The sequence below is a fragment of the Chamaea fasciata genome, unplaced genomic scaffold (assembly GCF_029207755.1).
Source record: "Chamaea fasciata isolate MVZ Bird 193981 ecotype frontalis unplaced genomic scaffold, bChaFas1.0.hap1 SCAF_3, whole genome shotgun sequence".
In the NCBI taxonomy this organism is placed as follows: domain Eukaryota; kingdom Metazoa; phylum Chordata; class Aves; order Passeriformes; family Sylviidae; genus Chamaea; species Chamaea fasciata.
The window spans coordinates 98,856,778-98,871,251 of NW_027094088.1; the positions used below are offsets into that span (position 1 = coordinate 98,856,778).

The window sequence follows — 14,474 nt, forward strand, 5'->3', positions numbered from 1 at the left end:
TAAACAGATGAAGGGAGGTAGCTGAAATGAGGCAGAAAACAATGCACAAAAAGTAGCAGCACAGACTAAAGTAATGGAAATGGTGCTATGAGCAGGTGTTGGAGGTCATCAGTAATCTTTACATAATTGAGGATAGGGAGAACTGAAATTAATTTCCTGTCAGGCCTCTAATCTTGGGAGTGGAGTTCGTTTGCTGTCTAATGGGAGGCAGAGATCAAGGCATTGGCAGGGCACAATAGGCAGTGTCAGATCAGATTTTCTTCAAAAGTCAGTAAATGTATGCGTGCAATGGTTTTTAATGAGTGACAGGAATATTTAAAAAATGTTGTTCTGGCTTTGTGTTGTGCAGAGTGCAAAACCAAATGATTCTATGTAAACAAACAAGAAAGGAACGATAGACTGGTTTAAATCTGAAAAGATGCTTTGGCAGGTACAGACAGCTAAGTGGTAGTTCTTTAGGGCCTTTAAAAGGCTCAGATGATGTTGTAGCTACCTGGTATGGCTTTCTGGATCACTTGCTGAGAGGCAGGGAGAGGACACCGGTGGCTTCTCTTGAAAAGGAGCACCTAGGAGTGCTGCAGCCTGTGCTGAGCTCAGCTCATGGCTCTCAGGACCACTGAGCTCCAGCAGTGTATTCAGGATGAGCCTGAAATCTGCAGCTTGGAGGTGTGGAGTCCTAAGTTCTGAACAGGGGTGTAGGTGGGAGCTCTGCCCCTACCATCATGTTTAGAATAGCCCATAGTCATATAAGTGAGCTGCTTTGTGTCTTTTTTCCTTACTATACTTGTATTATATGCCATATATAGCACAAGAGTAATTATGTCCATAGAGCAATGACAGTAGAAAAGAAAAAAATGAAAATTTTAAGTAATAGTCATTGTTACTGTATGCATTTAAAAGTCTACTCTGTCATGCTACTGCTGTTAATATGGTGTGACACATCAGATTCCTCATTTCCAGGTTCTTATTTTTTAAGAAATTGGACTCTTGCAGCAGTGGGTCCTGCCTCTGGGTAGTTCTGAGAGTAGTGAGAAGGGTTCAATTAATCTTTGTCTCTTCCTGTCTCAGAATTCTACTTTCTTCCAGATATTTTGCTTTAAATTATTATTTTTTTGGAAATGACTTTTTAATTTTCCTGTATGACTCCTGAACTATGTTTCCAGGAGGACTCTTCAGCTTTTCAGACAATGACTTGACTCAGTTTCTACAAAGAAAATCACTAATTCAAATTGAAATGTGTAATTATTTTTTCAATGGAAGAGTGCACTAGCAATTGCAGGTAATAATAGTATTTAACATTTGTACAGTGCAGTGTTTATATGAGTTGGAAAGGCCACTGCTCAATTAGACTTTGGGTTAAAACCCCTATATATTAAGGCCAAAAGTAAATCTAAATAAAAGCAACTAAAAAGACTTTGGCAGGTGCTGATAATGGATACTTCTCAAATATTTTTTGTGCCCTCTGATAAAAGAAATGGATCTTCTTCTCTGTCATTGAGGAAGAAAAGTACTCTTCATTTGGCCTGTTGGATTAGAGCAGGAGGGAAAAGCCCTTGAAACTCATTCATGGGGAGGGGTAGTTTGGTTGAAAGTGTGGAATGCATCACAAGTTGCTGTTGATTATTTCAGGATTCTCAGATTCGTCAGAGTACAGCTTACAGTTTACATCAGCCTCAGGGAAACAAGGAACACGGCACTGAGCGGAGCGGCAGTCTCTACAAGAAAAGTGATGGGTAAGTACTGCTGGAGTTTGCTGGGAGAAATATTGGGTCCTAGAAGCTCAAGCAATGTAATACAAAATATATTTTAAACTGTCAACTTTTTTCTTTCCCCTTTAAACTAGAATCCGAAAAGTGTGGCAGAAAAGGAAGTGCTCAGTTAAAAATGGTTTTCTTACAATTTCCCATGGTACAGTAAGTATTTGTTTACAGTATTTTATGTGTGTAGTTGCTAATACAGAAAGGCAAGCTATGCTGGTCTATATTTATGATTTGGAATTAGCTAGATTCCTGATGGAGTGTTTTGAATATGAGGGATGTATTTTTTAAGGCTGCCTTTTAGAAATATATCAAGACATACACAGTGTCTAAAAATAAAGCTATTTTAATGTTCATTACTGTTAATGGGAAAAAAAGGCTTTTTTACTGTCTCAGTTCGTGTAAATGTTCATATTATACCAGGCTATCTAAAAATGCAAATTCTAATTTTTCTTTTTTTTTTTTTTAAAGATACGGTTGGGCATTAAGCCATTTTTCAGATATGAGTTAAACAACTTACTATATTTGCAAAATAAACTGAGGGTGTGCTGAATTGCTTTTTTCCCCCAGATCTGCTGCTGTATGGTAGTCTTTTAGCTCCTTAGGACTAGCTGTTTGGGAAAATCAAGTCTAAAAACAACTTCTACCAGAATGATAGGAAATAGAGAGTTAGTTATTCCTTTTTATTACTGCTACCAATAATTGAGCACATTAACTGTAACTATTAAACAGCGGTTGAAATTTTAAAACTTTATGCTTTCATGATTTGGACCTTTTGCACTTTGCCTTCAACTTGGTTTTGCTTTCCTGTAACATTTTTTATATTGTTTTCTCAAAACTTTTAAGAAAGTTTCTTGAGGCAAAAAATAACTCAGTGACAGTATTTCCCATTCTTGGTCTAATAAACAGTCCTGTTTCTTGGTTCTGTTATGAACTGTTCTGTTCTTCATCCTGTTATGCCTGTTGCTATGACTACAAGTTGACCCTGGTGGCAAAAATGAATCAATCTCTCATTTGTGCATCTAACCACAAGCAGCTGCCTTCAGAATTGATAATCAGGAGTTAGGAGGAGTGTAAAGTCAGGCCTGGAAAGCAGAGTCATTACTATGGCTTTGGAATTGTCCACTTGTTTATGCCTCTTCTTATTTGGGTGTGTAGGAGTGTGTCTTTGTCGGAGAGAAGTCTGTTGGTGTATTCTGTGCTGGTGTCTCCATGTGCTGTCATTGTTTGATGTTGGACATGCTGTACTGGTACCAATAGGAATGTCGTTGGGGCAGCTCAGAGCTGGCAGAGGCTACAAAATCCACTTGTGGAGCAGAATTTGAAAACTTTCACTTGGAAGTACAGTTACTGAGTCTATCAAGATACTGTTTTCTTCTCTTTTTATAAGCTGTCTACCAGATGGTCTGACATTTTTAGAAGCAGTAAGTTCCCACTGAAATGAGTGGACCTGTAGCTGAAAATCAGTTCCTAAGGCAGATATTCAAATGCGAATTTAGATAGGTGTGTTTCACAGGTTTGGTCTCGATGTTTTTATATTACAACACTTCTTGTTTAAAATATACTCCTAAAAGGTATTTTCACTTATTTGCTCACTTCCCTCTTATGTATTGATGACACCTTTATGTAAAAAATTAATGAATGTTTCACAGACACTGAAACAGGTAGAAGTGATTTTTGTTCGTTAAAAGTTTTCTAGGCTGCTCTGAATGTCTCCTGAGAATTTGGAAGGAACAACATTGATTTCCAAGCTTCTTAGGGTTGATATCTCCTGGACTCTGAAATATGATGTGTTGTTCTCTCATCCCAGCAGTTCATCAAAATCTCAGAAATTCAGTTGTCAGTTTTGCCTTCTTCATCAAATACAAATTTGTAAATACTTCTCCTTTAAGGGCTAAGCATTCTTCGTGTATTTCTCTTCTTTGGTCGTGTAACTTCTTTATGACTGACTTTGTCAGTCCCTAGAACAGCTACCTTCAAGCAATTGCAGGTGCTTAAACTTGCTAGCCAAGTGCTCCTGATAGATGGATAGAATATATTTGGTTCTCTGTCAGTCACCCAGCTATGACCCTGTATGTGCCTGCCTGCATTGGCGTATGTGCAGAAGTTATACTTTTAGGCAGCTAAAAGCTTCAAAGAAATCAGCATTCATACATTTAATGTACATGGATGAAAACGCCATGAGAGAAGATGATTGAAACATGTAATTAGGAATTCCTAAGTCCTTTCCAGATCAAGAAGTCACAAGGCAAAAATATTTCAGAAATATCAGATTCCTCTAAGCTGGATTTTGTTAAGAGAAGGTTCACTGGTAGTTTGCAAAGAAAAGAATGTAACAGAGACTCCTTATCAAATCTTTTTTGTTGATTTTTCTTTACTGCTGAAAATTTCACCATGATGATTAAAAAGGACAAACTGAAGGCAAAACAATCAGATTTCATATTTTTATTCTGAAGTTGATCACTGTTATCCAGAAAAAATGCATGATGGGATCAGCCAACCAGTCTGTTAAGTGGACATATTTGCTCATGGCTTTCATAAAATCAGCTCTGTATCTCCAGTATTGTCTCAGAGACCTAACTTTTTGATTCCTACACTTCTGTTTGTTGCTAGAACAGTTTATAAGTCAGTTTTGCTGGATATAGTGTTGCCATTTCTGCAGGAAGGTACATGAGTTGATGCTCAGGTCTGTGCATGACATGAAAGGTGGCAGCACTTTTCAGGGTGTTGGCATGTTAACATGGGTGTCCAAAAACTCAGCAGTAGTCTGAAATTTAATTGTCTAATCAGAGACTTGATCGGGGAAGTGAATCTCAGAGGTTTCAAACAAGTAGTGTCATAGTAGTTACATTTGTTAGTTTTTTCCACATCTAGTGTCTCCTAATCCTGCCAAGTGTCTGAGTCAGTGTGGCAAAGGAGCTCACACAGCCTTACCTCCCTTTGTCTTTAAGCTTCAGCTTCTTCCCAGGCAGCACCTCCCTTGTGATGAAAGTGTGTTGTCCACAAGCAACAGGCACAGGCCAGGGAGGCTGCTGAAGAAAAGCAGTTATTTGGCTGCAGGATGGAAGCATGAATGAGGTGCTATCAGCCACATGCACAGGGTTTTTAATACCCTTGTTAATGCTGACTTCAGGTTAGGAGTTCTTCAGATAAAAGCTCAAGAATATGTATGGATTCCAAGATCAGCATATTGGCCCAGGATATGTTATTGTTGTTGCAGCCATTTTTTGGGGTTCTCAGATTGTGGTACTGAGCTCTTCAGCTGCCATTCTCCTGTCCTGAGGGACAAGTCCTGTGTGCATTGGTCCTTCAGACCTCTCTGAAGTATTTTACTGCATTCATTTACAGCTTCTTAAGTTGGAGAAAACTAAGTAGGTCCCAAATGCATTTCAGATCCAAAGTCCTGGGGCAAGAGGATTTTCTCTTAAAATGAATTGCATTTTTACATTCTGATAGAGCCTGTGAGAAAGGTATATATGAGATGCCCAGTGTCTATATAATTAATAATTTATAAGTATTTATATATATTTATATATAATTTATAACTAAATAATTAAAACGGTATGGACTTTTTCTACTAAAAGGAAGCCTGGAATTTGAAAAGCTATTTAGTACACAGAAAATACAATGTGATTGTCAATAAATTGTCATCTTGCTGCCTCCAAAACCTCTCTTGGGTATAATTTGTTTTACATTGCCCAGCAAGTGACCTGCACATTTATTGTTTCAAATCTTGCATGACTTTGTTTTGTCTGCTGCTTATGCTGGGCAAAGCATGAGCTTGCTATTTTTCAAGGACACCGTCTGTCCTTCTTTTTTTTCCCTAACAGGAAAAAAATACATAATTGTTTCCTTGTTTATGTTTGTACATGGTTTTGATTTTTTTAAACTGGTCTTTATATATGATGATACTGTTCTTTTAGGCCAGCTACATTGTTTTATCAGATTGTTTCAAGGGAATCTGTAATCTTTTGACTTGTTGTCCCTTGTTCTTGAATTAAATGTTTTAATCAGTAAATTTAGATGACATTGCGAGAATGTCTACATTTCTTATTGTTCATTGTAAGTTAATGACATTATGTGATAGTACAGCTTCTTTTGGTAATAGTTTTGTTTAGATGTTTAAATCCTATTTTAGTAACTTAGTCTATTAATATTGTTAGAATGCAACAGTAAGTGTGGTAATGTGTTTGTGAGCATTGCTGTCCTTATAATAGCCCTTTCCTAATGGTTTAAATTACTGTTTTTTTAGATATTATTGTCTAGAGCAAAGGTTGACTAGTTAAATCTGCTTTCTGATTTAATTATTCTAAAAGAAGAGTGAAACCAGTTATCAATAGTAGGAAGTGAAAGCCGTTCCTCAAGTCAAGGTTGCAAACAAGTCTTTCTAGGTCCTACCCCAGGTCTATAGCACAGATAGCTTAAGGGAAAGAAGAGAGCAGAGGTGCTATTTGAAAAGTCTTTGTAGCCTTTATGTGTCTTTGAAAATGCAGATTCCTTGTGAATCTTGCTCTTAGTACAACACTGTCACTTTGTATTCAAAAAGGCTCTGAAATAGCTGAAAGGAACTTGACTAGAAAATATGTATCATTATAAAATATACATTATTTCACTAGATGTTTTAGTAATCAGCTAGCTCAGTTTACTTTTACATATGTTTGCTGTAAGACTTCTCTGTGAAAACTTATTTTCCTTCACTTGGTTCCCTTTACTCATTTAAAAATTCAGCATTTGTTCTTAAGTGGTTATCTGGGGTCCCCTTAAAGACATTAGCGGGAGTCAAAATAATTAATTATTGAAAACTAAACAAGTACTTTTTAAAAACTAAATGTCTGAATGTTAAGGGATTAAATATAAGGATGAACCTATCTCTTTTTTGTATCCAGTTCCTTCAGGTAAGTGTTCCTGGTTAGTGCTAGTTGAAGAGATTCTTCCCTTCTTCCTTTTAAAATTCTAGTGTGTATCCAGTTACCAGTAAACAACATAGTCAAATAAAAGTAGCTTATGAATCATGATGCAGAAGAAAACATGAATGAAAACCTGAGGACCTTAAAAAATTAACATTTGTCAGGTCTTTTTGGCCAGTGGGACTTTATCCAGTGCTTTCAATCTGCAGGGTTCAGTCAGTATGGATATATTAAAATGTGTATGTTTTGTCTTCAAATAGGCTAACCGACCTCCAGCAAAGCTCAATCTGTTAACCTGCCAAGTGAAAACAAACCCAGAGGAGAAAAAGTGTTTTGACCTCATATCACGTAGGTTTGTTGTTCAGGTCTTTTTACTTGCAGCTCATTGCAGAATTTTGCATCATTTCTGTAGATGTGTCAGTAATCCACAAGAACATTTTTGCCATTGTAGAGTGCTTCTCTTTATAAAACACCCTTCCTATGACAATTTGACCTTTCCGTTATTTTAGCATAATGCAACTAACTGTGCCTGTTTCTTTGGAAAACCACTTCTTTATAAAAGTTCTCTTCACTTCTTTTTTCTATTTAATGTTTTGCTGTCTTACAGCAGAGTAACTATTTTTTTTTTGCTATGACATCACTCTTCTGAAAATGTCCTAGCTGATCATCTTGAAAAGTTACAACTTTTGCACAAGATCAAAAGATGCTTGTAAAACTTTTTAAAATTTAAGTCTGGTGGTTGCTATGCAACTATGAAGAAAATACTAAAAACATTTTTTTGGTTTTATCTCATAATCGATAGAAAGCTGAGATAAAGAACCTATGTGTTAAACCCACCAAAACTGAATAGTTTTTGGATCAGAATGGGATGATATGAAATATCACTAGGATATTTTACTGAAATATATATCTTAAATTACCTGGGGAGAAGAATATAAATATATTCCTAATTTGTTCCTTAACTGAAGCATAAAGTTCTTCTGTATTTGTAAATGTAAGCTGTGCTGCTTATGTGAATAGACTCGAATGCTTGTGTGCAGCATACACCTAATTCATTTCTGCTCAAGCAGCTGGGCTTCCCTGTTTACTTTTGCACTTTGTTTCTTTGTTGATGACCATGTCATGTTTTGCCCAGTATCAGCTTATTGCAATGTTACCACACACCTGAAAAAGCATAACTGGCCTCTTAACCTTCTCCAGATGAATTTTTAACTTTGTTTTACTGTAGAGTTAAAAAAAATTTCCTTGTTCTTTACAAAATGCAAATGGCTGTATTGTGGCAAGATGAAATCTCTTAATGTAGCAATTTCCTTTCTGTTCTTGCATACATGTTCACAGTCTTAATATTTTCCATGCTTGAAGCTATCTTTTAATACCTTTTAGCCTGAATAGTTTTCAAACTTCAGAAATTTTCATCTTAGAATATTTTTGCCAGTAGCTTTACCTCTGTTGTTCTCACCAACTATTCTCACTCCAGCTTAGTCATTAAACTGAATTGTATCTCATTCTCCATAGACTTAAAATGTATAATGCTTTTTTCTTTAGTAGTACATTATGATAACAATACTTAGAATTAGAAAAGTAGTAGTAAATTAAAAATTGTGAGCTTGGTTTAATTGAAACAGCTTGGGGCTCATACTGGTTGTAGTTTGGGCTTTGTGTCTGGCAGATTTTTTCTGAAGTTTGTGGTTACTGGGTTTTTAAGAGCTGATTAAGTCTTTCTTACATACACAGATAAACTCATATAGGGACTCAATATTTTACTCCCCTCCCTCCCAGCAGAACTTCATACATGTGATTACTGAGGTTATATCCAGAACGTGAACATTTCCTTTGCTTTCCTGCTGTTTGTGTGATAGGAGCACAGCGCTGAAGAAAGCAGCTTCTGTTTAAAATGCAACAAGCCACCTTGTGTAAACATGGATGTAATCATAGATAAACTGTAGGTAGTAAGGTGAAACTTTTTAAATAGACTTTTTGTCTGTCAACACACTCCAGTGATGAGAATAAGGACCTCAGGAATCAATAAATTTAGATTTTATTGAGAGATTTCTGCAAGATGAGTTTTTCGGTAACTTTTTTTTAATCAGTATGTGAATTATTTATTGTGCAGACGACAGAACATATCACTTTCAAGCAGAGGATGAACAGGAATGTCAAATGTGAGTTACTTTGCTAATTTTATTTTTGACACTGGTGACCTACTGAGACTTACTTTGAACTTCAGAAGTGCCATAACACTTAATAGCAAAATATTACTGCCATTTTAGATGGACATCTGTGCTACAAAACAGCAAAGAGGAAGCTTTAAATAATGCATTCAAAGGAGATGATAACACAGGAGAAAATAATATTGTCCAAGAACTGACAAAAGAAATTATATCTGAAGTCCAGAGGATGACTGGAAATGATGTTTGTTGTGACTGTGGAGCACAAGGTGACTCAATTAAGCATATTTCTAATGGGTAAAAATTCTTTGTCTCATGAGAATATTTAAGCTAATGTTTCATGCTTTCACTTTTACTCATTATTTCACAAAAATTATGCACATAGTAGAATATGCTAACAATTTAATGGAAGTACTTTAGTAAGATTGATTTGCTATATGCTTATTTTCACAGGGGAGAAAAGTTACTAAGAAGCTTATTTTTCTCCCATGTTTTTTGCTAATTGTAGCTTTTGCTTACATAAATCAAATGAACTTGCATAAAATATGGGTCAATAATGTAAGATTTAGGTAAAACTGGGCAGCCATAAGTTATTTGAAGCATTTTCTTAATACACCTTTTTTCTTTTTTTTTTCCACCATGTCTGACTAAGTCAGACAGGGAATATGTCTAAGGCTGTACTCATCTTGAGAAGAATGCTCCTGCTGACTCTAGTTTGCAGTGTTTGTTTTGTTGATCAATGCATTTCTACTTTAACCCTCTTCAAGTTATTTTAAAAATCCTGCTGTTTCCTGTGTTCTTTTATGTTGCAGGGGCACTGCAGGACTTAGGGTTTTTTGATGTAAAACTGTAGCTGCAAACATCAGCTCTGATGCCGTGTGCACTTTACAAATCAATAGTTACTTCCAGCAATAGGTCTTGTATAAGACTATGGAAAGACTCAAGCCTGCTGTGTTAGAAATAGGAGAGTGTAAATGGCAACTAACAAACCTTTATCAAACAAATTAATTGCTAACATGTCTAAATCTTCAGAAAATAATTATTTGGCTGGAAGATGAGGGAATGATGTAGTAAATGCAAAATACTAGGAGAAAAGATGGTCCAGGGCTATGAAAGAGGAAAGAACCTTGGTATCTCTGAAGCAGTTGAGAGAGAATCTTGTAGTGTGTGCTGTGTGTGCACTTTTGAATCACTTCTGCTTCACTTAGTCTAAAGTCTGTATTTGAAGTACAAAAGAAGCCCAACCCTGTAAACATTATTATTTCAGTTTAAACTGCACCTGTATTCTCAGTTGAGAGTGTGACACCATTATATTGGTGGTGGGAAAATGCAGTTCCCGAAAGTTGTATGAAGAATGACAAACTGGAGTGGTTAAGGGGCTCTCTTGGAAGCAGTGACTTTCACAAAAATAAAATAAAAATTCTCCTCTTTACTTCTTTCAGCATTAAAAAAAGATCCTGTTTTTTTCCCCCAGGTAGAGTAAATGTAGAGACATTTTTTTAATAGTATGTACAAGAACCTTATTTCACAGAATTTCATTTCTGTATTTTGTGTTTTTAGATGAAATAATTGCCTGAATAAATTTTAATTCTGTGGGTGCCTTCTGTTTCAGATCCTACCTGGCTTTCAACAAATTTGGGTATTTTAACTTGCATTGAATGCTCAGGAATCCATAGAGAACTTGGTGTTCACTATTCCAGAATGCAATCACTTACATTAGATGTGCTGGGAACATCTGAACTTTTGGTAATCAAATTGCTTTTATTAACTTAAAAATAGTACTATAAAATGCTTCTAACACGAGTATATTTTTTGTCACTTTAGCAAGATGTTCCCATCCTGAAGTTGTCTCTGGATAAACACAATTTAGAAAAGCTTAATTTTTGAAGTTTATTGGAACTTTCTGGGACATAGTGTCCTACTGTAAACTTTTTCTTATCTTAGAACTCAAATTAGTAGAGGCTTCATATTTTTTGTGTTTTCAAATCTTTTTATCCTGAGTTGCTTTTTAAAAGAATGCAGCTGTTTGACGTATAAATGTGCCCCAGATTAAAAATTGGAGGACTTCACAAATACTTAACCCATTAATTATTTAGAATTATTTTAGAAGACAACTTCAATCTCCAAAGGAAGAAAATGTATTCAGCTTTGCTGCACAAAGAAGTTACCACTTATCAGCTGCTCTGTGACAGTTCGTATGTGTTTTCTTACCCAGCACAAAGTATTTGCATTTATTGTATGAACTGGTGTCTTGATGGATTATTCTGCAGTTATTTGTTCATGTACTAAATCCCAGTTGAAAATTCATATCCAAAAAAAGTCCCTAATCTGTTTGTTATTGCTGACATAGCAACAGACCAAGGAATCAGAAATAAGAGGTCCCAACTCTCATTTTCCCTTGTTCTCCCCTTGTTATGTGTGTGGCTAATAACTAAACATGTTTATTAATTGAGTTGTGGGATTTTGTTTTTTAACAGCTTGCAAAGAATATTGGGAATGCTGGATTTAATGAGATTATGGAATTCTGTCTTCCAGCTGATGAGATGGTCAAACCTAATCCAAGCAGTGATATGTAAGTAAAGAGCCACTACTTCTGAGAAAAGCAGGCATTTAATTTAATATTGTCAAGGGGTTGTGCCATTATGGTTTGCACTGGCAGGCCATGGAAGATATGTAATATCTTATTTATGGTCTTATAGCTGAGGAGTAAACCTTTCTTCAGATGCTTTGCATGGCTGTTTCATTGAGCTTTATCTAACTGTACCTTCCCTAATAGTAAGCATTATCTTACCAATCGATTCATGATTTGTGGGACAGAAGCAAATTAACTGTGAGTTGTTGGCAGCCTTAAAGACATACAAGGATAGGGATTAAAACCAAAGCAATTTATTTTGTTCTGTTTGAAAACAAAATAGTAATTGTAATAAAGTGCACATTTACTTGAAAGACACAGAACAGCATTTAGAAACTATGCCTAGGACCAAAGTCCATGTGGAATGAAGACAGAACATTTAACTGAATTCCTCGAAAGCACTGAACAGTGATGGCAGACTTACAGCAAGGACAGCTGCCTACTTGGCTGGATATTACTCATCATAAAAGACCTAGTAAACAATCCAGAAACAAACCCAGAAGAATTGGCTCTAGATGTAGCTGATTTTACATGAGGTGTATTTTTAGCATTCTGACAAAACCAGTGTTCAACAAGGCAGTTTAGATAAATTTTGACTACTACTATCAATAATAATTCAGAATATTAACAATTTAAATTACTAATAATTTTACCATATACTGAGTCAGTATAAAAAGAACACTTCTAAAAATTTGTATTTAAGAAGATCATTTCGTTTGATACCTCTGCTTATCAAATTTGGGGCTATTTTGTTGAAATAATAACCTGAATGCTATCAAATGCTTTATGAACAAGAGTTATCCGTTGTTATTACTTATTGAGGTTTTTTACTTCTTGCCCCTTACATAGTATCTAGATGATGAGGTATGACTTTGTTAAATGCCTTCTGTGCAATGCTGTGTACGTCCCAAGAACTGAATAAGGAATTATGCCTTTGGGAGGCAAGAAAGCTCCTGTCTTGCAGTGGTGGAAGAGGAGTAAATGTGTTGCTGGGCATCAACAGCAGAAGTGATAACTCATGCTGAGTCAGGTGGACTAAGTTTTCATCTTGGTTTAGAAATGTCACTATAAGCTCCAACACATCCTCCCTGTTACAGTTGTGGTGAAGAGTTTAAAGAACATACTCACTGCTGTGAATTCAAATTCAAGGCCTGTGCAGAGGTATAGGATAGAATTTTTTTTTTTTTAAATCCCATGCCTTCCATTCCTTTCCAGCATGTGTAGGAGTACCAAGTCAGGTAAACATAAACCTGCAAGGCAACATAAACCAGCATTATGAAGCCTTGATGTATCTTCTGTATCTTCTGTACATAGAACTGGGTAGTCTTGATCTCAACATCATCACGGAGTTTGGAGGAAGAAAATTCATGGTCTGTCTTCATATTGGATATTTGATCCATTTTCTGTAACTACATTTCATATTTGAAATATGAGACTGCATGGTTACATGCATATTTTAAAAGAAAAAGTATCATAATGAGTGATTTCAAATGACTTACATGTATTTATGGAAATGCTAATATGTATCTTCAGGTGAAAGTTATAGAAGTAAATCATATTCAATTTCAGGAATGCAAGAAAAGATTATATTACTGCCAAGTATATTGAGAGAAAATATGCAAGGAAGAAGCATACAGACAATGCAGCTAAATTGCATGCTCTTTGTGAAGCAGTGAAATCAAGAGACATTCTTGGATTAGTTCAAGTGTATGCTGACGGCGTGGATCTCACAGAAAAAATTCCACTGGCCAATGGCCATGTAAGTGTAAATTCTATTAGACAGATTGTTGTAAGTGCAATATGCATTCATTCATTAAATTTTTTTTTGATATAATATCTGAAACACTGTTCTGAATGCATGTCCTTTTAATGATATAATTTAACAGTAAAAAGGAAGATACTGAATAGTTTATTCCAAAATTATTTCCAAGTACTACCTTATTTTAAATTTATTTAAACATTAAACATTAAATCATTCAGTAATCTGTTAGTTTTCAACCCATTTATTTACTTTAAAGGAACAAAAGGGACAGATGTTTTAATGGTAGCATGTTTGAATATTTTGAAATTACGTGTTCTAATTAATTTAATTAATGTTTTACTAAAATTTCTTCTTCAGAAGAAGAAATAAATGTCTTTTTTCATTTTATTCTTAGGAGCAAGATGAAACAGCACTGCACCTTGCTGTTAGATCAGTTGATCGAACATCCCTTCATATAGTTGACTTTTTAGTGCAGAATAGGTAAGTATAATGAATATTGACATTGCTTTTATGTACAGTAATACAAATTCTAAATAAGTACAAATACTAAAGTACTAAAGCTGTACTTGCAAATGTAATTTTATTCTTTGAAAATCTTCTAATGAGAATGGCTTAATAATATAGGGTAAGAAACTTAAGTCTAATTACCTTTCTTCTTTCTTGTACTCCAAAAGTGGCAATCTAGATAAGCAAACCTGTAAAGGTAGCACAGCCCTGCATTATTGCTGTCTAACAGACAACGTTGAGTGCCTCAAACTGCTGCTGAGAGGGAAGGCTTCTATTGAAATAGGTAAAAGGGTAATGTGTTCTTCGATTTCCTATTTGTCATTGCTTCAGATACGAAACAGTGAAGTTGGAATGAGTGCATTTTCCTCCCATTGTTTTTCATAATTCTGTAAATACAATCTTCATTATAAGAGAGTCAGTATTCACTGTTTATTTCAAGTCTAAAATTGACTTGTATATTACACTTAGTGTTTAAACAGATTTAGATTTTTAATTGCTGTTTTGTTGTCAAGTAAAATACTGCCACTTCATGGCTGTCATTCGTATGTATATGGCATGTTGAATTGAATTGCTATTGCTTGTCATGTTCAGAGGATTGATATGAGATGAACCTACCTATGAAAGAAAGAGATGGGTTTTCGAGTGTGTTGGTCTAGTACTTCAGTATGCAGGTTTGTCTTCAGTAATGGACATGTTAATAGTGCCACCTCTCATCATACATTTATTTTTTTGCTGTAATAT

General features: G+C 35.3%; 1 protein-coding gene across 6 annotated transcripts in view; it reads left to right on the forward strand.

Annotated features, from left to right (window-relative positions):
• ASAP2 (ArfGAP with SH3 domain, ankyrin repeat and PH domain 2) overlaps nt 1–14,474 on the forward strand; it is an 84,931-nt gene that overhangs the window by 50,440 nt on the left and 20,017 nt on the right. For all 6 annotated transcript variants that reach the window (XM_066179895.1, XM_066179896.1, XM_066179897.1 and 3 more), the window contains exons 10-19: nt 1,630–1,733; nt 1,844–1,913; nt 6,925–7,012; nt 8,778–8,826; nt 8,935–9,101; nt 10,445–10,578; nt 11,310–11,404; nt 13,034–13,223; nt 13,621–13,706; nt 13,901–14,016. In XM_066179895.1, the coding sequence (XP_066035992.1) occupies nt 1,630–1,733; nt 1,844–1,913; nt 6,925–7,012; nt 8,778–8,826; nt 8,935–9,101; nt 10,445–10,578; nt 11,310–11,404; nt 13,034–13,223; nt 13,621–13,706; nt 13,901–14,016 (1,099 nt within the window). The remainder of the gene's footprint in view (nt 1–1,629; nt 1,734–1,843; nt 1,914–6,924; nt 7,013–8,777; nt 8,827–8,934; nt 9,102–10,444; nt 10,579–11,309; nt 11,405–13,033; nt 13,224–13,620; nt 13,707–13,900; nt 14,017–14,474) is intronic.